The sequence below is a fragment of the Dermacentor albipictus genome, unplaced genomic scaffold (genome assembly GCF_038994185.2).
Source record: "Dermacentor albipictus isolate Rhodes 1998 colony unplaced genomic scaffold, USDA_Dalb.pri_finalv2 scaffold_22, whole genome shotgun sequence".
Taxonomy (NCBI): Eukaryota; Metazoa; Arthropoda; class Arachnida; order Ixodida; family Ixodidae; genus Dermacentor; species Dermacentor albipictus.
Window position 1 is genome coordinate 4,145,468 of NW_027225576.1, and position 20,766 is coordinate 4,166,233.

The 20,766-nt window shown below is 44.3% G+C and overlaps 1 protein-coding gene across 2 annotated transcripts in view; it reads left to right on the forward strand.

Moving 5' to 3' along the window:
- The first annotated feature begins 2,186 nt into the window (after window positions 1–2,186).
- Window positions 2,187–20,766, forward strand: part of LOC139052383 (STING ER exit protein) — a 59,910-nt gene continuing 41,330 nt past the window's right edge. Inside the window, exons 1-3 of one of the 2 annotated variants that reach the window (XM_070529483.1) lie at window positions 2,187–2,493; window positions 8,980–9,094; window positions 10,291–10,332. In XM_070529483.1, the coding sequence (XP_070385584.1) occupies window positions 2,307–2,493; window positions 8,980–9,094; window positions 10,291–10,332 (344 nt within the window). In that variant the 5' untranslated portion in view covers window positions 2,187–2,306. The remainder of the gene's footprint in view (window positions 2,494–8,979; window positions 9,095–10,290; window positions 10,333–20,766) is intronic. The other variant, XM_070529484.1, reaches the window with a different exon arrangement.

The window sequence follows — 20,766 nt, forward strand, 5'->3', positions numbered from 1 at the left end:
AAGCATTGTAGTCAGTAGACTGAAGTTTTTGGTCAAGAAAGAGTCTTGCCGAGCAGCCGACTTACATATTTTTGAAACTTCTCCATATCTTTTAGGACTATTTATTTTGCTGTGTACGAGGCATACTGCGCGGTGGCTGCAGGTGTTCTGGCTTGCGTGAGTCGCACAGCACTTCCCGCTGTGTGGCTCTGCTTGGGTTCAGATTGCCGGATACGGTCACCCGAGTCTTGGCGGAAGAAGCGGCCCAAGCTTGGTCGTGCCGGTGCCTCGGCAGTTGTAAACAAAGTACTGCGGTTGCTTGTCTAATAGCAGTCTAATAAAAATTTTCTGCAAGTTGTTTACAAGAGCCTTTTAGTAATTTTAAAAGATATGGCGCCTATCATCCCTGGCTAATGAGGCTTTGCAAGCGTGTCAAAACAGCACCACGGAAGGACACGGCACGGGTCTGCGGCACGGGTCTACGGTAACTCAAAAGGTTGGATAAGAACACCTACGGTTTCATTAGTAGCAATTGCTACGAACGGGTGGATGTCTGATTTTCCCTTATTTAATTACTTATCTCCACCTTACGGGTTTCCGCAGAACTATTACGTCAAACTGTTGCCTTTGCTTCGTGTTGTCGACAAATTCGACTTCGCCCTGCCATCTGCTAGCCGCTTGGTTAGCTCAGATGGTAGTTGCCCCGGAAAGGCGGTGGTCCCGGGTTCGAGTCCCGGACCAGGACGATTTTTTCTTCAACTTTGAGGCTTTTCTTTTGAGCAACCCGTTTAGGTTTCCTTTGTAGCACGAACGGGTGGATGTCTTATTTTCCCTTCTTTACCTGCCCCTAACGCTTAATAAGCTCAGCCATGCCTGCACACTCAATTGAGCTGCTTGATCACAGCATAATGTGATAGTTGAGTGTACTCAGGCTACAGATACGCTGCAGTTGTGTTTGCCTTGGTGGAAGTGACACTTCTCATGATTCAGTTCTCATGAGATGACTAATAAAAAAATCGGGCCCCTCGGTTAACCTCCTTTCTTCTTGTTTACTTCGCCAGCACAGTCACACCGGCAACTTCTTTCACGCTGTGTACGTGCCCGGCAGCGTACAACTTTTCCCCTTTACGACGAATGGCAGGGCTTATCCGACCGTCTAATTTTAAGATTGGTCTGAAACCTTACAGCAAAACTTGCGCCATTTCTTCGTTTCAAAACAAGCATGAACAAGCGGTCACATTGGCAGATCCGCGTGGGCAGCGTGAGTAGCGCGGTCCGTCAGTCACGGCCGGTCTCTAGGAGCGCGAGCGCGCGCTCCCCTCGAGACCGGCCGTGCGTCAGTGTCAGTTTTGACGGAAGGTTCCGCAAGAGGCGCTGACGATCGCTGCTCGGTCGCGCCGCCTGGGCAGTGTCAGGAGCGTATAATATACTATGCCCGGAACGTGAGCCGCAAAACGCGCTGCCCTTCCCTCGCCTGTAGTCTCCTCCTCTGGATGGATGTTATGATCGTCCCCTTTGAAACGGGGCAGTGGGTTGCGCCACCAAGCTCTTGCTACTATACTGCATAATATTCTACCTAGGTTAAACAATGAAAAAATACACAAAAAAACACTACGAACTACCACGCCCAAATTTTTTGATCCCCTATTGCGAACTGTGCTTTTGTACGTCTCCGTCTTTTGTCGTTTCCCTACTTTTCTTCCACCAATCCTCCAGTCGCCTCTTACTGATGTCTATTGCGGACATGTTTGCTTTACCACTGCTACAGTGGCTCTACCACTGCTCCCTCTGAACCCAAGGGCTTTAAGGAGGCCAGTGGTGCCTAAATCGACCGCTGGGTAGACGTCTTCACATTCTAATAAAACATGCTCCGTAGTTTCCTTAGCTTTACCACAGCAAGCACATGCTTCTTCTTCCTTCTAATATCTCGCTTTATAGGTGCGTGTTCTAAGGCATCCTGATCTCGCTTCGAATAGTAATGAGCGTCCCTTTGAGTTATCATAAATGGTTTCTTTCTTGATTTCGTTTTTTCCTCTTAAGTAGTTACTCATGGAAGGTTTCTTTTGCATTGCCGCCACCCATGAGATTAATTCAGCTTCCCTGACTTTCCGCTTGACCTTTGTTGTTGTGTTGTACCCCCGTAGACACTAGCGCCACATTTCCCTCTAGGGTATTTATTCTATGCCACAGACTTCTCGTGTCCGCTCTTACTCGCGCCTGCGCATAAACGGCTGGCGATCACACAAATTAACGTCTCTTTGATAGTACGTTGCTGCGCGATAAAAACGACACATTTATTTTTGTTGCCTCTGCAGTGCTGTGTCGCTATGCCAAAAGTAGTTTCGAGGAGCATCGTTTGTTCTGATACGAAAGATCAAGAGGAATACAACGAAGAGAAGCCGCTTAACGTTTATTACTGTATCTGCGGTAGTATGGCCATGATTCTTGGTACGTCCCTGCGATCCCGTTACTGCCGGGAACCCTGTGATTTCAGACTGAGGATTTTGCGTACTGGTAATCTTGCTGTGTCGGCTCGTTGTGGACCAGTTTTCAGTAACACTAGTTACTATATCTGCTGGCCAAGTGCTTTTGAGTTATGAGGAGCAATCTTCCATTGCGTAGGAAGTGGGGATTCTAAACGCATTGTGTACATATATTTCTGAGGGACGAAGATTTTGATAGCAGTGACCTGGCCTATCTGAACATGATTCTGGTGTCAAAATCTCACGTCTCTGAAATCGAGCTTGTTCGAATTGTGCGTCGATGTGGTTTGTTTTCAATATGAGCTGTAATTAAACCATTGAAAAGTATTTACTGAAAAAGAAGGTCGTTAAAAAAAAGAAATTCATCAATCAGTCCTGAACTCTGAGAGAGTTTCGTAACTTTGCGCATTGGTCAGAATCGCGGAGTATTTTTATGCTGGTAAGAGTACCCTTTATGAACAAGTCTGCGAGCAAACATCTTGCGCTATGACAGCCTCCAAATACCGAAGGGTTAACTAGCAACTTTGAGTTCGGTACCTTTTGCGCCTGTTTTTTTTTTTTTTATACAGCATGTATTAGATTGTGATGGAATACATGGTTACTTGTTATTGCACGCACAGGTACAGGAGCATAGCCTCAGGTTATCTTTATGCAATAGGTGAGGAGCCTTCTTAAGCATTAAAAAAAAAAAAGGCCTTTTGAATGCTGAATTGTGTTTGACTGGTGTCAATGTTAGCATCGTTATTCACACCCGTTGTCGTAATTCATCAATCAGCCATAACAATGTGTATTGCCATTGGGCAATGTAATTGTACTAAAAGGACTAATAATTGATCAAAATTGCATGCAAATTGTATCACAAAAGAGAAAGTTCTGGCCTGATGGCGTTCCAATTGAGCATGAAAGCAAAAATCACAGTAACAAGTTCTAATCCCTAAATTCAGAAAGAATTACATAAATATATTTGCAAAACTGAGAGAAGCAGTGGCCGTGGCATGCTGTAGCAGCCACCATGATTTTTTTCTGTTGGCAGGGTAGAGCATGATGTACCATCTTTGTTGAGAATGCAGGAAGGCACCTTGATGTGGTAAGAAAGTAGAGGGGCGATGGAAAGGTGTCTGAAGGAAATTTGGGGGAGCGGGTAGCTCTACGGTTGACCCCCCGCCGCACTCCAATGGGGGTGGAATGCAAGAAGTTTAGTGTACCTTGCTTTGGGTGCCCACTGAAGAACCCAAGGTGGCTGAAATTAATACTGAGACTTGCAATACGACGTCCCTAATAGCCCACTGTGTAGCTTCGGGACGTGAAACCCCATACTTAATTTTAGGATGGCACTCAGAAGTGCATGTGTCTTACTACTCTTCCCATGTGATTAGCACGGAGTGTGTGAACAAAAAACGACGTGGGGACAATGCAGAGTAAACAAACCACACTAAGAAGCACTGACTAGCAACCATTGTGTTTATTGCTCGTCTGCTTTTTATAAGCAACATCAAGCAAGAAGAATAACATACGCTTAAAATCATATCACCACCTTCGACTTCAAGTTGAAAGATTACCCCTTTGCAAAATCATGTAAATTTCATAGATCTCTCAATTCTTATTGCTACCTATTTCTTTTCATGACACGGCAATTTTCAACCTCTGGTGCACAGCCGCAGTCTTTGCAGTGGCTAGCTATACTATACTTCATACGTAGCAGGCAATGGTACCGAAAAATAGTGCTCACTGCACACATTTGTGACCAACAAATAGTGTGACACATTTGAAAGAAAGATAAATGTACACATTATGCAAGTCTGTCTAATACATTTATGGTGCAAAGTATGACGTAATTGTTATATCAAAACCCGTCACAGATCTGAGCCCATGTACCACTGAGTGAACGACCACAGTGACCACAATTGCTTGAACTTGCAACGGAAGCATAGTACGTCACATACTCTGAGCACCGAGGTGCACCAATAATGTACAATTTGACGCAACCTTAGATTCACAAGTTGTAATATATGAAGTGGTTATTCCATAGAAAGCGTTGCAAACCAAAACAGCTGCGCGCTGATGAATGCGCCGAATGCGAAGCATACTGTTTATGTAACTTCAGCAGTGTTGCCTGTTCAGTATGGAATAGAGTACAAGTGGCTAACATGTGTTACGTTCAGTGAATATGCATGTTCACACAGAAGCGCTACCTGATACATCTACCCTTTTGTTCTTTATAGCAGCATCCACATGACAGGGTATCTTCATAAGAACTACATTCTTCCAGTCTACAAGTGGCTAACATGTGTTACCTCCAGTGGATATGCATGTTCACACAGAAGCGCTACCTGATTGATACATCTACCCTTTTGTACTTTATAGCAGCATCCACATAACAGGGTATCTTCATAACAGCTACATTCTTCCAGTCTACATACTTACGTTTTTCTTCACACAATGTACATGTTTGTGTATGTCATTGTTTACCTTTCTGAAGAGAGCTACTGCATTCCCACCTTTGTGATCATTTTTCTTGGGTTGTTCGCTGCTTTGTAAGTTTACAATATAACCACAACCTTTAGCTTCTTTTTCTCTAGTGAAAGTACTCCTTTATTACTGTTCCTTAATTAAGCTAGCAATGTTTCTTCAACACTTGTATGACAGCACTTGTTATTACATTTGTTATAAGACAAACCAGTAGATGTATAAATGAGTGCTTATGTGAGCTTGCCACTGCATACCAGAGTTTAAATACTGCTGTGTCACAAAAAAGATGCAGGGAGCAAAAAAAAATTCGAGATATGGGAAGCATACCTGATTTTGCAAAGGGATAGCAATTCTGTAAGTGTGCCATCGCTGAACCTGCACAAAAAAGGCTGTCGTACATTTAACCATGAAGTCAACATTACGGATACGATTGTAAGTGTAATTGTAAGTGTAGATTTGGTTTTGTTGTTTTCTTTTTATTGTGATAGCAATTATATGGACACTACAGGCGCATTTGTGGCGTCCTCGTAAGGTTTGGTATAAAATGCAAAGACAACAATATCGTTGCCGCGCGCTGTATGCTGTATGTGCAAGTGAAGGCGTGCAAGGGTGAGCAGGCGATTGCGGTTCAATGTCGTGCATGCAAGGGAGGGAAGCGGGAAGGAAGCACGCCCCTCTTCCGTCACGTGCAAGGCTCCTGGGGGAAGGTACGAAGGGGGGGGGGGGGGGAGGCACCTTCTATTCCAGGCAACCCGAGTGGCTGCGCGCAGGCCGCTGTAACTTAAAAGCCATTGGCAACAGGGCCAGAATCCGCCACACACTGTGTTTTCACGGCTTCGCGTTGATGTGAGACCCAGCACGAAGATCAATTCACTCACTTGCTGCTTCCGCTCTACATCACTCCAGCATTCTGACAGCGAGTTTCCACTCTCATCGAATGAGATGTGTTCATGTTTGCTTGTGTGCGTGTGACACCATGCTTATTAATTTAGTTAGTATGCCTATATTTACAAGTTTATATGGCCAATAAAACTACTATCCTTACTTCGTATAACTGTCCACTAATTTGATTATCACAATAAATGCTTCACCTTTCGGGCGAAACTGCGACTTTTTCTGTATTGTGTGTGCTTTCACTATAAGGAGCGGACAAGCAGTAAACACAACGGTTGCTATTCAGAGCTTCGTTGCACAGTTAATTTATCCTGTGACCTCCCTCTGCTCTGTGTTCTTTCTTAGCAAGCCATGTGTTAACCAGCCCACGTAAACACTATCTTGTAGCCATCTCACTTTGTGCTATTGTGCCATACTTGCGTAGATGTGACTTGCAATGAGCAAATACTCACTGCATGATCACACATAGTAGATTTCATAGTTACAGATGAGCGCATTACAGTTTTGGCCATAAAAACGTGCCTGATTTCTCTGGCTCCCAAAGCTTATCAATGCGTGAAATACGGCCATCGATGGCTGCCTGGCTGTCCGTCAAACTTGACACTCGCACCCTGCACATCGGCATGAATATTGAAGGCAATGCAAGTAGCAATCGCTGTTCCTCTTAACTGGACTATGTTACAAGTATCCAACATAGAACAAGAAATTGCAGACCAGAATGTTGCATTTCAAAATTTTTGTGGCATGTCTGGCAGTGCTGCTGTGGGGTGGCATTGTTCTGCTATTAAACGTCTTGCATAAGTAGGGCCCTTAGATATAAATTTTGGGTAGATTTCATGGTTTGCAATATGTGTTCATGAGCTTGCTGTAGCACAGCTCTAGAACAAAGGTGTGAAGGCCCATGATTGGTATTTTTTTGTTGTTGTACGCTATGATCTACACAGCCAGGAAGGTCAGACTAGTGCTCAGTATTTTAAAAAAGCTGGAGGTCACAAGTGATCAGGAGTGAAAAAAAGAGAGAGAGAGAGCGGTGCTGTTTAGCGCCCTATTGTTTTTCCTTTTATTTTATTTTTTGGTCTGCTCGAAACAGAGCGATGGCCAACTAGTCTTTTCATTAAGCTGAAACATGCACACACAACAGAAAATAAAGCGGGTTGTCACTTTGGTAGACGGAGTGTAGTTAAAACAACTCATCACTGAAGAGGAAAGAGAACTGTACAAGTTTGTACTAGTTCATGGTTAAAACTAACAGTGCAGCAGTGACGAGGGTGAGGGGCATAGCATAAACGCTCACTCATAGTCGGCATCTATGTTTTGCCACTCGTTTTTGCTGCACTGCTGGTTTTAACCATTGCCTTATCACTGGTGCTCATCGGTATGTAAGGTCACATCAAGAAATCTAGTGGACTTTTGGAATGCTGTATGTGTGAATGATGGTGTCTTGTGCTGCAAAGAGCATGGAGCACGTGTTCAACTAGCACTCTCGGAACATTTGAACGTGTCCACATTCTGTAGGTTGTAGGATTGTCCTGCACGTAGAGAGAAAGCTTTATTAAAGTGTCGGAACCAGAACTTTGTTCAGTCGATGGTGTTGATGCCTGCTTCAGGAACCAAGTAATTCTGTCTATTGAAAATTCTTGCCCATTTTCTTCAATGTTCTTGTAATCAGACAGCAGCAGAACAATATGTAAATTTTCATTCGGGTTGATTTTATCCATGTGTGTGCTGTGAGCCTCAACTTGGTGAAGTGTTTCAGTGGGAACAAAATCGACTATACTATGTCTAGTGTATTTGAAGAAGAATGGCTGTTTTATAAATTTTTCATATGTAAACCACTGCTGTCAAAAAGGGGAAGAGAACCCTTTACATGCTATGCGACGACACATTGGTGTCGCCTGCAGCTACCCAGGTAGCAGATTTTTCCTGACGTGCTTCACTCATAGTAATGCATCTTTCAGCACAGTTCTAAGTAGAAATTTCTTCAAATGTATGTGACATGTTTTAGACATTATTTTCATTAGTGCCTGTGATAGTCATCTTGCAAATTTCTGGAGGGTTATCAGAGCATGCCTGATAAAATATTGTAGGTCGGTGATCGAGCCAGTTCCACTAGGTGAGATGTCAGCTGGGAATGACTGGTTGGTGTGTGGGTTTGGCAACATAAAGCAGCACGAAGGCCATGGGAGACGCTGTAGTGATAGGTCCAAAGTAATTTTCTACTACCTGGGGCTTTTAAGCTTACACCCAGAACGTGGTACACCAGCGTTCTTGTGTATCCACTCACATAGGAGCGTGGCTACAGTGGCCAGGAGTCAAACTTGCAAGTAAGCAGAATGCCAGAGCCTCTGAGAGCTACCATGGCAGGTTTGGGAGAGAATTGGTGAAAGTAGGCAGGGGCCCATCCCCTAGTGTGTGCTGGTTATTTGGATAGTCATTGCAGTGAAACCATGTCAAGTTTCCATTGGTGTAGTGCACAGCTGTGAGACGGTAGGTTTGAGTGCAATGTTGGTTTATAGAGTGCAAACAGGATCGGTGTACATACCAGCTGAGGCATTAAGCACTGGGTGAGCTCTGTTATGCATAGAGTGCAATGAAATTGGCAGTGCAGAACATTTCATTTGATCCTGTCGGCACTTCATTTTCCTTGAATTGCAACAATGAGGCTTCCCACGTGCATATGTACAGCAGGTAGTGTTCCCTGGAGGTCTCGCTTCTTCTATTTGCATTCATATGTGATGCTAATCTGATGGACACATGGTAACCTGTTTCTGAATGAAGTATAGCAATTGACGGCCTAGACTGCCAAACCAACCCTGCCTGCAGCAAACACTTTAAGCAATGAACTGATGAGGCAGAGGGCTCTGTCTTCCCGAGTACAGGCAACATGAGTTTTTTTGGTAGAGTTCAGTCATGGTCACACAGTTGTCTCAGTGTGACGAGCATGTAATCCTCGCGAATGTTGCATCATGGTTGGAGATGTCAAGCTGCTTTGATGCACACAACTTACAGTTACTGCTTTCTATGCCTCATAGAATTTGAAGGTAGCCTTTCTGGCTGCATCTTTGAGCAGTAAACTTCGTTTGGTGTTTTTGGTCTGCCAATTCGCTTTTGGCCCACTTACCTCTTTGTTGCCCATGGGTGTTTGCTCTCTCAGATTGTGCTGTTGAGAAGCTGCCCCTGCGTCCCAGGGACGGAGCCAGGGTCATCGATGGTGCCAAGCATGCTCATAAGCTGTCATTCAGTCCCGACGAAGTGGTGCACATCAAGAGGTGAGGTTTGCGCTTTGGGAGGGAAGGATATTAAATAGCCTCATCCCCTCAACAGTGAATGGCAATGAGGAAGCTTATTTTGGACATTCAAAATAAACTCACTGCGAATATACCTGTGCAAGCTTGTGACATGTCATTACGTGAATACTTTACAAAAAGTGCTGGGTCTTGTTGCTCTCTATGGCTCACTAATGATCATTTTAGTCCCACTTTGTCACATGCACATCTTTTCACTCCTACATATTGCCTTCATTTACATGGACCTGGCAGTAGCGGGTTGAGTCAGAAGTTGGGCTTAGCCCAACTTGACAGCATTTATGTGAAGTCGTTCCAGTCTGGCCAAGATGGGCAGCAGCAACCTACACCAAACTGAGATTAACAAGAGTATGTGAGGGCCACATTCACTTCTTCGTTGCTGGCTGCAAGCCTCACACCCAACTCCTTGCAGACTTGCACACACCTTCCAGGTGTGTTGGGGTGGCTCAGCTCATTTCAGCGCTCACCTGAGCTGACAAGCTGACTCATAAGAGTTTACTACAAAAATTTTTAGAGGGAAATCTGGCACTGCTGGCACTGGCACTGGTTCAGCTATAGTTAAAATGATGGCTAGTTTGTGGATTTGTCTCATCTTTGCACTTCTAGCTTCAGATGTTCTTGCAACATTATTCTTTCTATGTTCTGTCAGTTTATGTTTCTAAGTAATCATGGTTTTCTAAACATAGCAAGGCAATAAGTATCTGCACACATTGTTTATGTTTCCAAGTAATAATGGTTTTCTAAACATAGCAAGGCAATAAGTATCTGTGCGCATGGGTAATCATAGCAAGTTGTATGATTTCCAAAACAATGTTTTGCTGAAAATGGTGCAGTCACAAAAGCCATTTGAAGCCAGTAGGTTGAAGTGTAGGTAAATCCATGTATTAAGCTTCATTCCCTTACTGGTTGAATGGATATACGTGCACAGCTTCCTTATAGACACTAGCACTAGAGTTCCCTCTGCAGTAATTTTTGGAAACTCTGTGGTTTGCGTTACTTGTTCACACATTACTTCAAAAGTGACCATGGTATATGTGTCCCCCTTTTTTATTTGTTTATTCAGTATTATTTTATGAAGCGAGGCTTTGTGTATTTATTGCCACTCAGCTGTATTGAAAGAAAAAAGAAAGCTCATTGTGGTATTCTTGCCTTCATTGCAGGCCAGAAGGAATTGAGAGACAGCACCGGAAGAAATGCCGAAAGTAAGTGTTGGCAAAAAGAAGGGAGAAAATAACTATTTAAACATCATTTACATATATAAATAGCCTTAACAGAGCATATTGCGTGATTAGTATTGTGTCTGGTGAAATGTTCTTAGGTGCACTGATTGTGAAATCGCACCTGTGCTGCAGACTGAAAGTAGTAAGCAATGTGCTGCGTGACTATACGTTACCTAGGAAACTATAGTTGTCTTCTATTACATTTTGGTGACTCATAGTTGAAAAGCCCCTGTAAAGTATACTTTGCAGCACATTCTTCTTATTCCCACCTTGCAGGATGTGGCAATACTTTTGTACTTGTGGGAGTGCCTAAATTTGTGTGATTCTTTTTAATGCTCCCGAGTGAGTTGTCTAACACTCGTACAAGGTCTGCTCAAAAAGTACCTGAACTGTTTGCCTGGCACAGTGGCAAGGGTCAGCATAAGTTCGAATGGACAGTAGGTATGACGGATCATACTCAGTGTTTTGCCAAAAAGCGCGATGCCATGAACATCAACAGCTCTACTGCGCAAGCTTTTGTGATCACATCCGTAAGTGCCTTTGAGATTCCACTGTAGGCTGCAAGCTACAGCAAATTTCTGACAACTGCCAGCACTTTAGCCAGTGGCTGTAGTGTGGCTCAACATTTATGACGATCATCACCGGGGAAGAGGTTTTAGACCGTGATTCCATTTTTTCTTTCAGTTAAATTTTATTACATTTCTCACATAAAAAATGGAGGAGGCCCAAACAAAGAGTGAATCTTTGTTCACTTGATAGGGATTCGAGCCCCCCCCCCCCCCCCCCCCTTCACAGAACAGACAGCATGACATTACATGTTATTTTTGGCACAAAGAAACACATGTAATATCTGTAATTACAATTCGCAGAAGAAACGCTGTAAAAGCACATAAAGTTCAAGCCGCACTTAGTTATCTCTACAGGGGTGAATGCGAAAAGATTACGACCATCACGTAATGCTTAGACATTATACCACAATGCAAGGTCGTGGGTTCAACCCCCTATGAAGGTCATAGGTTCGAGTGCCTTAATGAACTCTATCTTAATTAATTTCACCTTAAGTAACACCAGAGGTAATGGGTTCAACTCCTACTAAAGGTCGTTGCTTTGACTCCCACCGAATGTTGTGGGTCCAGGTGCCTTAATTAAATATATTGTAACAAAGAAGAGTAGCCTGCCTGCACCACAGCACCATCGCTACCGGCATGAGCTCGTGGTTGCTGTCCTTGGCGAACGCTTCTGACTGCTACCCATTCGCCTGTGCCTGTTGCTGATAAATCTCTTAGCAAGTGGTGGAGGTGCAGGGTATTACAAGAAGCCACTTTCGACCGTCAGAAAGGTAATTACGACGATAAATAAGGCTGTCGCGAATGAAGAAGTGGGTAGCCTGGCGGCGAAGAGTGCGAGATAGTGGAAGAGGTGGATGGATCAGAAAGGATGCTGATGAGAGAACTGATCCAGGGATCCTTGCGCTGCTCCGACAGCATGTTGTGCAGTGCATGAGATGTAAGTGTGGGTTCAAGGACGGATAGGCAAGCGCAGTCAGTGGAAACCAGTGAGCGAGAAAGGGCGTCAGCGTCCGTGTGTTTGCAGCTGGAACGGTAGAGAACGCGGATGTCATACTCCTGTAGCTTAAGGGCCCAGCGAGCAAGTCGGCCAGATGGGTCCTTAAGGGTAGACAGCCAACAAAGGGTGTGATGGTCAGTGACAACATCGAAAGGGTGACCATACAAATAAGGACGGAATTTTCCAAGGGCCCAAATAATGGCTAAACACTCTTCCTCTGTAACAGAGTAATTAGCCTCGGCCTTTGTTAGAGTTCAGCTCGCATAAGCAACAACATATTCATCGAACCCCGCTTTTCGTTGCATAAGTATGGCACCGAGTCCGACGCCACTGGCGTCAGTGTGGACCTCTGTGGGGGCTGCAGGATTGAAGTGGCAGAGGATACGTGGCGAGGTTAGCAGATGGCGTAATTTCGGGAAGGCGTCATCACAGGCGGGCGACCAAGTGGAAAGTCCTTTGTCGCCACTCAGAAGGGCGGTCGGGTGCATTCATGGAAGCAAAATTTCGAAGGAAACTTCGGAAATAAGAGCATAAACCAAGGAAACTTTGAAGCTCTTTTAACTTCTTTGGTTGTGGAAAGTCGGTGACAGTGCGGAGCTTGGCTGGATGAACTAATGAACGTAGTGTTCCATCAAAAAATTTAAAACATTGTTTTTATGTGAGGGCTAAATTGTATGCTTAGAAGCTGTGAAGAGAAATTATGCAAGAACGTGTGAAAAAGGGTGCAGTGTATGCTTTGTGGTGTTCCACAGCTTCATGGCAGATGGCTTTCTTTTTGTAGTATGTGTAATCTATTTATATTTTTTATTGTCATGGTGCCCCAGACAAGAAAACACTAGCTTACTTGAGAGAAAAATAATGCCTGATTCAGTTGGTACAGTAATGCATGATACATCTATCACTTTGTAAGTGCAAGAAATGAGAGGGTTAATATGTGTATCAGCAATCTCTATTGTGGAATCGCCTCTATAGTGGAACCAGTGTCCATTAGTGAGAATTTTACCTGGGGGAGTAAAAATAGGACAGCTTTTGTTTTGTTTACATTTATTTCTAATGAATTCAAAGTGCATCACATGCCAGACAGCACTAGATGAGATTTTAGTGTATGGTTCCATTTTGCTAGACAGCACTCTGGCAGTGGATTTATGTCAGGATTTATGAAGCTGTGTATCATTGACCCATACCAGATGGCTGGACTGTCAGTGATGCTACCACTGTGCCAATTGCACTGAGGGGCGAAACCTGCTACATCCTGCTACATTTCAGCAAAATATGAGAAATCTATGCCCACCTTGTGCTAGAAGGGTTGCTTGAGCTTTTGAAAATGGAACTAAAATCGTCAAGTGCCGTTTCTCTGCACCATTGAAAGCAACATGGTCTGGACCAGTGGCTATGTTCTCTCCCTGGCGGACAAAGCCAAGCCTCTCCAATTAAGCCTGGATCATGCCGTTCCTTCCGGGGCCGTTGTTTGTGCAGGTTGCTTAGGCAACAGGACAGCGTTGCTTTTCAGGCAGCAGTGAGCAATGGCACTGGTGTCAAGCCAGACCCCACGGTCCTCTCCTGTATGACCAATGCAAAGCGGTGACCGAAGTTTCGGATGCTGTGTGTTTGTAGCTAGATTTTTCTAACATAGTGCGCATGATGTCGCAGGCATGGCGGCCATGAAGAAAGTTACCACCAATGAATTCGTCACCTATCCCGCGTTTTTGTTGGTGAAGCAATTTCATGGCATTATGAAACCGATTAGTGGCAGCCGATTTCATGGCTGCAACGAGGATTTTGGTTGAATCTACACCAAACAGCAATTTTCACCATTGGGTACTGATGAAGCAGTGCCACCGTAGTTAGGCCTAGCTGCACATGCGGCTGTAACAAAACTTCGCTGTCAGCCAAAGTGGTGGCAGGCAACAGGCTTTCACAGCAAAACGGGCATCAATATCTTTGGACCAGTAAGCCATATTGGCAGTTGGGCGTGAGATTATGGGCTACACCGGCGGCCGTGATTGGGTCTGTAAGCAACATGCCGGCAACTACCGCAAACCCTTTTGCAAAGTTTTTTTTTTTTTCGCTTACCAAATAGAATGGCGAAAGCTTGCATGTAGGCAGAGAGGCTGCAAACTGAATTCATGCATCACAGCCTAATCTGAGAGCAATGCACAGTTAAAGGTCACGCATGCTTATCTAAACATCACAGTGGCATGCGACATACATGAAGCTGTGTGATGAGCGAAAACAAAATGCCCGCATGCAGTGACATATCCAGTGGTTGGCACACAGGACATGTGCCCCCTTCTCCCCCTGAAATTTCCACCCCCCTCTCCACTTCCAATCCCCGTCCACAGTCAAATAGGTGCCCCCTGCCTCTGAAAAAGAATTTCTGCCTATGCAACTGCTCCTACAATGTCAACCATTGCAGTACGTTAAGTGATGGTATATCAATGAAGCACAGGACAAAATTAAGTAAATTTTACGCTAAATTCATGTTTTTAGACTTGCCGATCATTTTGACGTTCCGAAAAATTTGGAAAATTGGTCGGTGTCTGTTTTCATCATCAACTTTGATATTCAGTATGCTAGTTTCACATTCGTCCTTAGTGCTTTTAATGGAGGTTATAAACCAGCGAGCACTTACTGTTTTCTCATGGCTTGCTCACTTTGAAAGCTCTATATATAATATAGTTTGCAATCGCTTTTGTAAATCTGCTCCAAAATGCATTTTTGGCTGCTCCAAAATGGCTTGGGCCAGTAGCATCACTGGAGCATCATAGTAGTATTGCCGACCTACTTATACAGTATTGCTGAATCTAACATCCTAGACTGACAAATAACATGCCATGTAGGGAATTTTAGTTCATTAAAGATTTGATCAGCCATTATTGCGCAATTTCTGGTGTGACCCAGTGTAAGATAATGTATGGCTAAAAAAAAAGAACCCTCTTTTATTTGTGCTATGCACTATTTGATAATCACCTTGTCTTTGCTCAAAGACCTGCTATCGAGCTACATGATTGTACAGTTTCTTAGGGATGCATATTAGTGCAACAAGGAAACAAAGAAGAAAAAGGTAAAAAAGAACAGAGCACGCACTGGGCTTCAACATTTTGTTCCGTGAGCAAAGTTGAAAGAATACACCAGATGTGTAGCATTCACGTGAAAAAGGAAATTGCTGTAACGTGTCAAACAGTTTGAACTCATTGCCAGAAAGATAAATAGTACCACTGGTGTGTTTTTTGTCGTTTAATGTGAAAATCCTCTAACTACTCTTGTGTCCTTGTGTTGCTACTTCTGCCCAGTATCTTGATCTCGTTAACAACTGACAGCACCAGTACCTGCGCATCGCATTGTCTGAAAGTGTGAGCCACTGCTTCATAGTTAAGCTTCTACAGTGCTCACGGAATAAAATGCATCAATGTAGGGCTAACTAATGCGCATATACTTTCGTTTCCACTGGCTACAGTTTGTGTCACATTGACGTAATTTTGGCACGTACACTTAGAATGGAGTCCGCATGACCTTTGGTGGGCAGACTCCTAGCGACATGATATGGTACTCGAGTACTTTGCACATATGCAGGGTTCTACTAAATGCTTCCTGTTGCATTTTAGTCCATTGGCACTGTACATATGTCATGGTTGAGCATGCACGTGCGCTTTTTCACTTTTGTTAGTTGAATTTTAGCTTGTACTGTGATTAGACATTTTCCTCGCAGTTGATCAAGTGATTGCGTATCTGTGTATCTAGTGTGAGTAGCTAGCCAACTAAATCAACTGAAAATGGTCAAATCAATGCTGTTTGCACTTTACGTTTCAAGGAAATTTGTAAATCGTCCTGCTTTATTCCTTTCTTTCAAATAAGTTGCATTTATTGCTGTGTACACACTGAATGCATCACCATTTAGCTCTTGCAACAGGGAAGTTGGATGAAAAACTGCCATGTTACCATCTTCAGAAAATACCCTGGAATGTAAATTGGACAGGCGTAGTCTATGTCAGTTCTAAGACATACTGTGAATCTGTGTTGTATAGAAAGATAGTAAATTGTTGTAGTTCCCCAATAATTCTTTAACTGGAGTTTAGCTTGTGTGTGCTGGGCAGCTTCTCATTTGTTGCTACCCTTTGATGTAACTGCATTTGTGTAAGCTTATCATGAGAGCATTCTAGTATATATCAGTCTAGAAATAAGTAGGAACTTGAAAAATATAATAAAAATTCTGCATATAGCATGTTCTAAAATGTAATATGAGCTGCTAGTCTGGGGGGTATAAAGAAAATGTTCTCATGTATAATGCAATGTAGTGCTCGTGACAGACCTGCTTGGTGCATGCTTTTGGTGGAGAATCATATATGTCCATGTCAGCCAGGCGGTATTTTTGACGAGGACCTTTGCATCTTTGGATTGGTGGTGGTCTGCTGCTGTAGTATTTAATAAAAAGAAGCAAGGAGCATGTTAGAACTTGTTTGGAACTTGGAACTGCCTATGCCGCTCATGAATAATTAAAAATCTCCCAGTCATATTCAGGCAGTCACGTTTTTAATCTAATACTCACCAAGACAAGATATAGCCTGTGAGCAATACAGGGTGTCCCATGTAACTTGATCCAAGATTTTTAAAATGAAAGGAGTGTCGAAAGTGAATCGAACCAAATGCATGCTGTTCGCAATGGTTTATGGTGACTCAGACAATTTTTTTTTCCCTATAACTCACTAATTAAGTTTAATTGCCAGACTTTTTAATTATTGACTGAGGACCCCAAGTATGATGCGCAGATTTGTAAAGCACCTTCAGAAACCATCGATCGAGTTGTTTCCTGTACGATACATCTCACGTGGTCATTTTTTCCGGGTTGCAAAGAAAGCCCGTGAAATACTAAAAAATCCATGTGACGGAGCGCTTCTGCAGTGGTACCGTGCTGCATCGTTACTGGTGACAAGGAAGGAGCAGGGCGTTCTTTATCTTATCGGCAGAGCTTGGCCAGCAGCATGCATTTTCGCCATCATCCAACGGAAGCCGACCAATTGTTCACCGAACGCACGCTTGAGAGCAGCACGATACCGCTGCGCAAGCACTCCATCACGTGGCATTTTTCATATTTCGCAGGCTTTCTTTGCAACCCAGAAAAAATGACTACATGCGATATATCGTACAGGAAACAACTCGATCGGTGGTTTCTGAATGTGCTCTACAAATCTGCGTATCATACTTGGGGTGCTCAGCCAATAATTAAAATGTTATGTAATGAAACTTAATTACTTAGTGAGTTATGGGGAAAACCAAAAATTGTCTGAGTCACCATAAAGCATTGCGAATAGCATGCATTTGGTTCACTTTGCTTCCGACGCTCCTTTCATTTTTAAAATCTTGGCTCAAGTTACAAGGGACGCCCTGTATATGGCCCCATCCAGCTTGCCAAGCCTGAACCATTGTCCCGTAATATTGTAATGCGAACAAAGGATTAAAACTGGAGACTATTTACAAAATATATTTACAAGGGTTACCCCGCAGGGGCGTCTGCGTCAGCAAACGTTTGGTGTGTTGCGACACCACGTACCCGAGCACACGAGGGTTGAACCCTCCCGCGTGTAGCCGTGCGCGACTTAGCCGTTTCCGGGGAAAGGGGGATCCTGGGGGTTGAGCCGATGCCGGGCGTTCAGACCTTTAAGGCCCCCCGACGGAGGTAACACGCCTCTTTGGCCTCTGCTTCACGTAGACAGCACCCCCGGACTGACCCACCCGGGTGGGTGGGGGAAATCGGCAGTCGCCTTTTTCTGTCTCTCTCTACCCTCATCTTCGCCTTTCTCTTCTACTTTTAATCTTTCCTGTCCTCTCATCTTTTCCATTCACTTCAAATTTTCCTGGCGGCAAGGGTTAACCTGGTGTGGCTGTCCTACCTTGGGTATACCATATTGGGTTATAGTAACGGCATACTGCTGGCGCTGTGCAGACTTGTTTACATGTTCTGCCACGTCCCCTTGTTGGGCTCCGTGGTGGGTGGCAGACGCCGTCGCTGAACAAATCACTTTTTCTATGGGATCCTCGAACCCGTTTTCACCCGATCGTGCCTCGAAAAGGGTACGCACCGACGCAACCTCTCTATTTATTCCAAAAAGCAAAGAAACTTTCCCAAAATTCCACGTTCTTCACTGTGAACAATTATCTACAAAGGCTAGAACAATTTCACCATTTCTTGTGGCCAAGTGCCTAAAAGAGACCATTGGAGCTGGCTATAAGGTAACAAAGATGGCAAGTGGGGATTTGCTCCTCAAGCTAAAAGACAAGGAACAGTACAACAAACTCGCACACCTCGTAGCCTTTGGTAACATCCCTGTTTCTGTGAGCGCACATCGAACCATAAATACAGTAAAAAGCGTAGTATCAGATGAAGACCTAATGACATTGAATGAAGAAGAACTCCTGGATGGATGGAAGGACCAAGGCGTAATCCATGTGCAGCGCATCAAAATCAGCCGAAATGACAATGAAATCCCAACAAAGCATTTAATACTCACTTTCCGCTCTACCCTACTCTACCCGAAATACTTGAAACTGGCTATGTAAAACTTCATGTTCGACCCTACATTCCGAACACGCGATGTTGCTTCAAATGTCAGAGATTTGGTCACGCATCCCAGAGCTGCCGAGGACAACTTATGTGTGCAAAGTGCGCCACAACCCGTCACTCTGCTGACGACTGCAATAATTAGGTACATTGTGCGAACTGCGACGGCAGTCACCCTGCATACTCCAGAGCTTGTCCAGCCTGGAAGAAAGAAAAGGAAATAATTACTGTAAAATTTAAGGAGAACATAACATTCCGTGAAGCACGACAAAGGGTTTCCTCGTTATTTTCACTAAAAACAACTTTCGCTGAAGTGGTGCAACGAGGGGCGGCACCACAACAGCCTCTGGCGGCAGCCCGGACCACGCCTCGTGTGCCGAGGCTAGCGCCACCCGCCCCTACGGTGGGAGCAGCCAGCGCTGCCCTGCCATCTCTCAAACTGTCCACACCAGTGGCCTCTTCAAGCTCCAGCAGCAGCCAGGGCACCGCAGAGGCCACAAGGGTCTTGTCGACCTCTGCCCCGGTGGGGACGAAGACTTCATCGCTTGAGATGAAGTCTACGCGACGCACACATCGCTCTCTGGAGCGGATGTCCAGTGCCTCGCAAGAGGCTATGGTCACCGGTCCAAGCCCAACGGCATAAGTAGCGTCGAAGGAGCGGCGAGGTTCTCTTGACCGCTCCAAAAAAGACAAAACACCAATTACAGGGCCTAACAAAGGCTCTGTGAAGTAATGTCACTTTTGAGACACACAGCACTATTTCTTTTTAAACATGGATGACGTCATACAGTGGAATGTCAGAGGATTATTAAGAAACCTAGATGACGTCCAAGAAATCCTCTGTAAGTTTAAACCTAAAGTGCTGTGTGTTCAAGAAACCCACCTCACTTCCAAGCACACTAACTTCCTCCGGCAATACATGACTTTCAGGAAAGACCGCGAGGATGCTGTCGCATCATCTGGCGGTGTAGCCATCATTGCTGACAGAAGTGTAGCGTGTCAGCATCTGAAACTCCAAATGGCCCTTGAGGCCGTGGCCGTTCGAGCCGTACTTTTAAATAAACTCATTACCATCTGCTCTTTGTACATACCACCACATTATCAGCTTCACAGACGCGACTTAGAATCATTAATAGATGAGCTCCCAGAGCCCTATATGATTCTTGGTGATTTTAATGCACACAGTAGTTTGTGGGGTGATTCACGCTGTGATGCATCAGGTCGTGTCATTAAAGAGGGCAGGAACATGTTTTTTGTTGATGTGGATAGAATTTTCTTCAACAAGTTGGTCTGACCCACCAGAAACATTCCAGTGCCTTGTGCCTTGAGGCAAGAAAAATAATTGCTCAGCCCTGGTCTTGCAGGATGTGATTCATGAGCACTGAATGATAATTGATGTCTCTCTGTGTATTTCTGTTTTTTGAAAGTAAGTTGTTTTCATTAATAGACTACAGTAAACTCCCATCATTTTGTTGAAACGCTGTGGGCTCACTTGCTGGCTTCTTTTGGGTGCAGCACATGGGCTGATCACACTTGCTCAAAAGTATCGATTGTTTTGCCCAAGGTGACAAGCAATACGCTGTGAGCACTCTTATGCATCACTGACAGCGTCCTACATGAGTGTGAAAGAAAGACCCACTGCCAGCTCGCTGCTGTCACGTAAGACCACAACAGAGTGGCAGCGAGCAGCCAAGCAAGTGCTCGCAAGTGGTGATGGATAGAAAGAAGCGGGAAAGTTGAGTGGAGAGTGCGGCCCAGCGTGGAGCCTGACTTGCCTAGCGAGCTGCCATTGGGTAAAAAGCTAGTGCAAGCAGCGCTGCCAATGATGCCCTGTTGCCTTTTTCCTGGTATTTTCTAAGTCTAGATTTTCAGATGTCCGGAATAAGGTGAAAAAATACATGGGTTGAAACCACAGCTGTAAAAAACATTCTACTTAACCGATATATCAAGGTATCGGAGTTTGAGTTAACGAAGGTTTACGGTACTTTGTTTTCTTGTGCCTTTTATTAATGATGAGCAACTGGCTGTAACAAGACACCACTTAATGCAGTGGTTGCTAATAGGCTGCATTGGACGTCTAGATGTTGTGGAATTTTTTTTTTAAACATTCATTAGCGCCTTAGTGTGTGGTTATTCATTCTCAGTGGCGCTGTTTCCGGACGCATGTGAAGGAAGGAAATGTGGAAAATTTTCCAATTTCCCTGTTTGTATAAATGTTGGAAATTTGCACTTCTGCACCTGGTGGCATTTACAATACCTAGATGGTTTCATTTTGCTATATTTTGAAGGCAAAG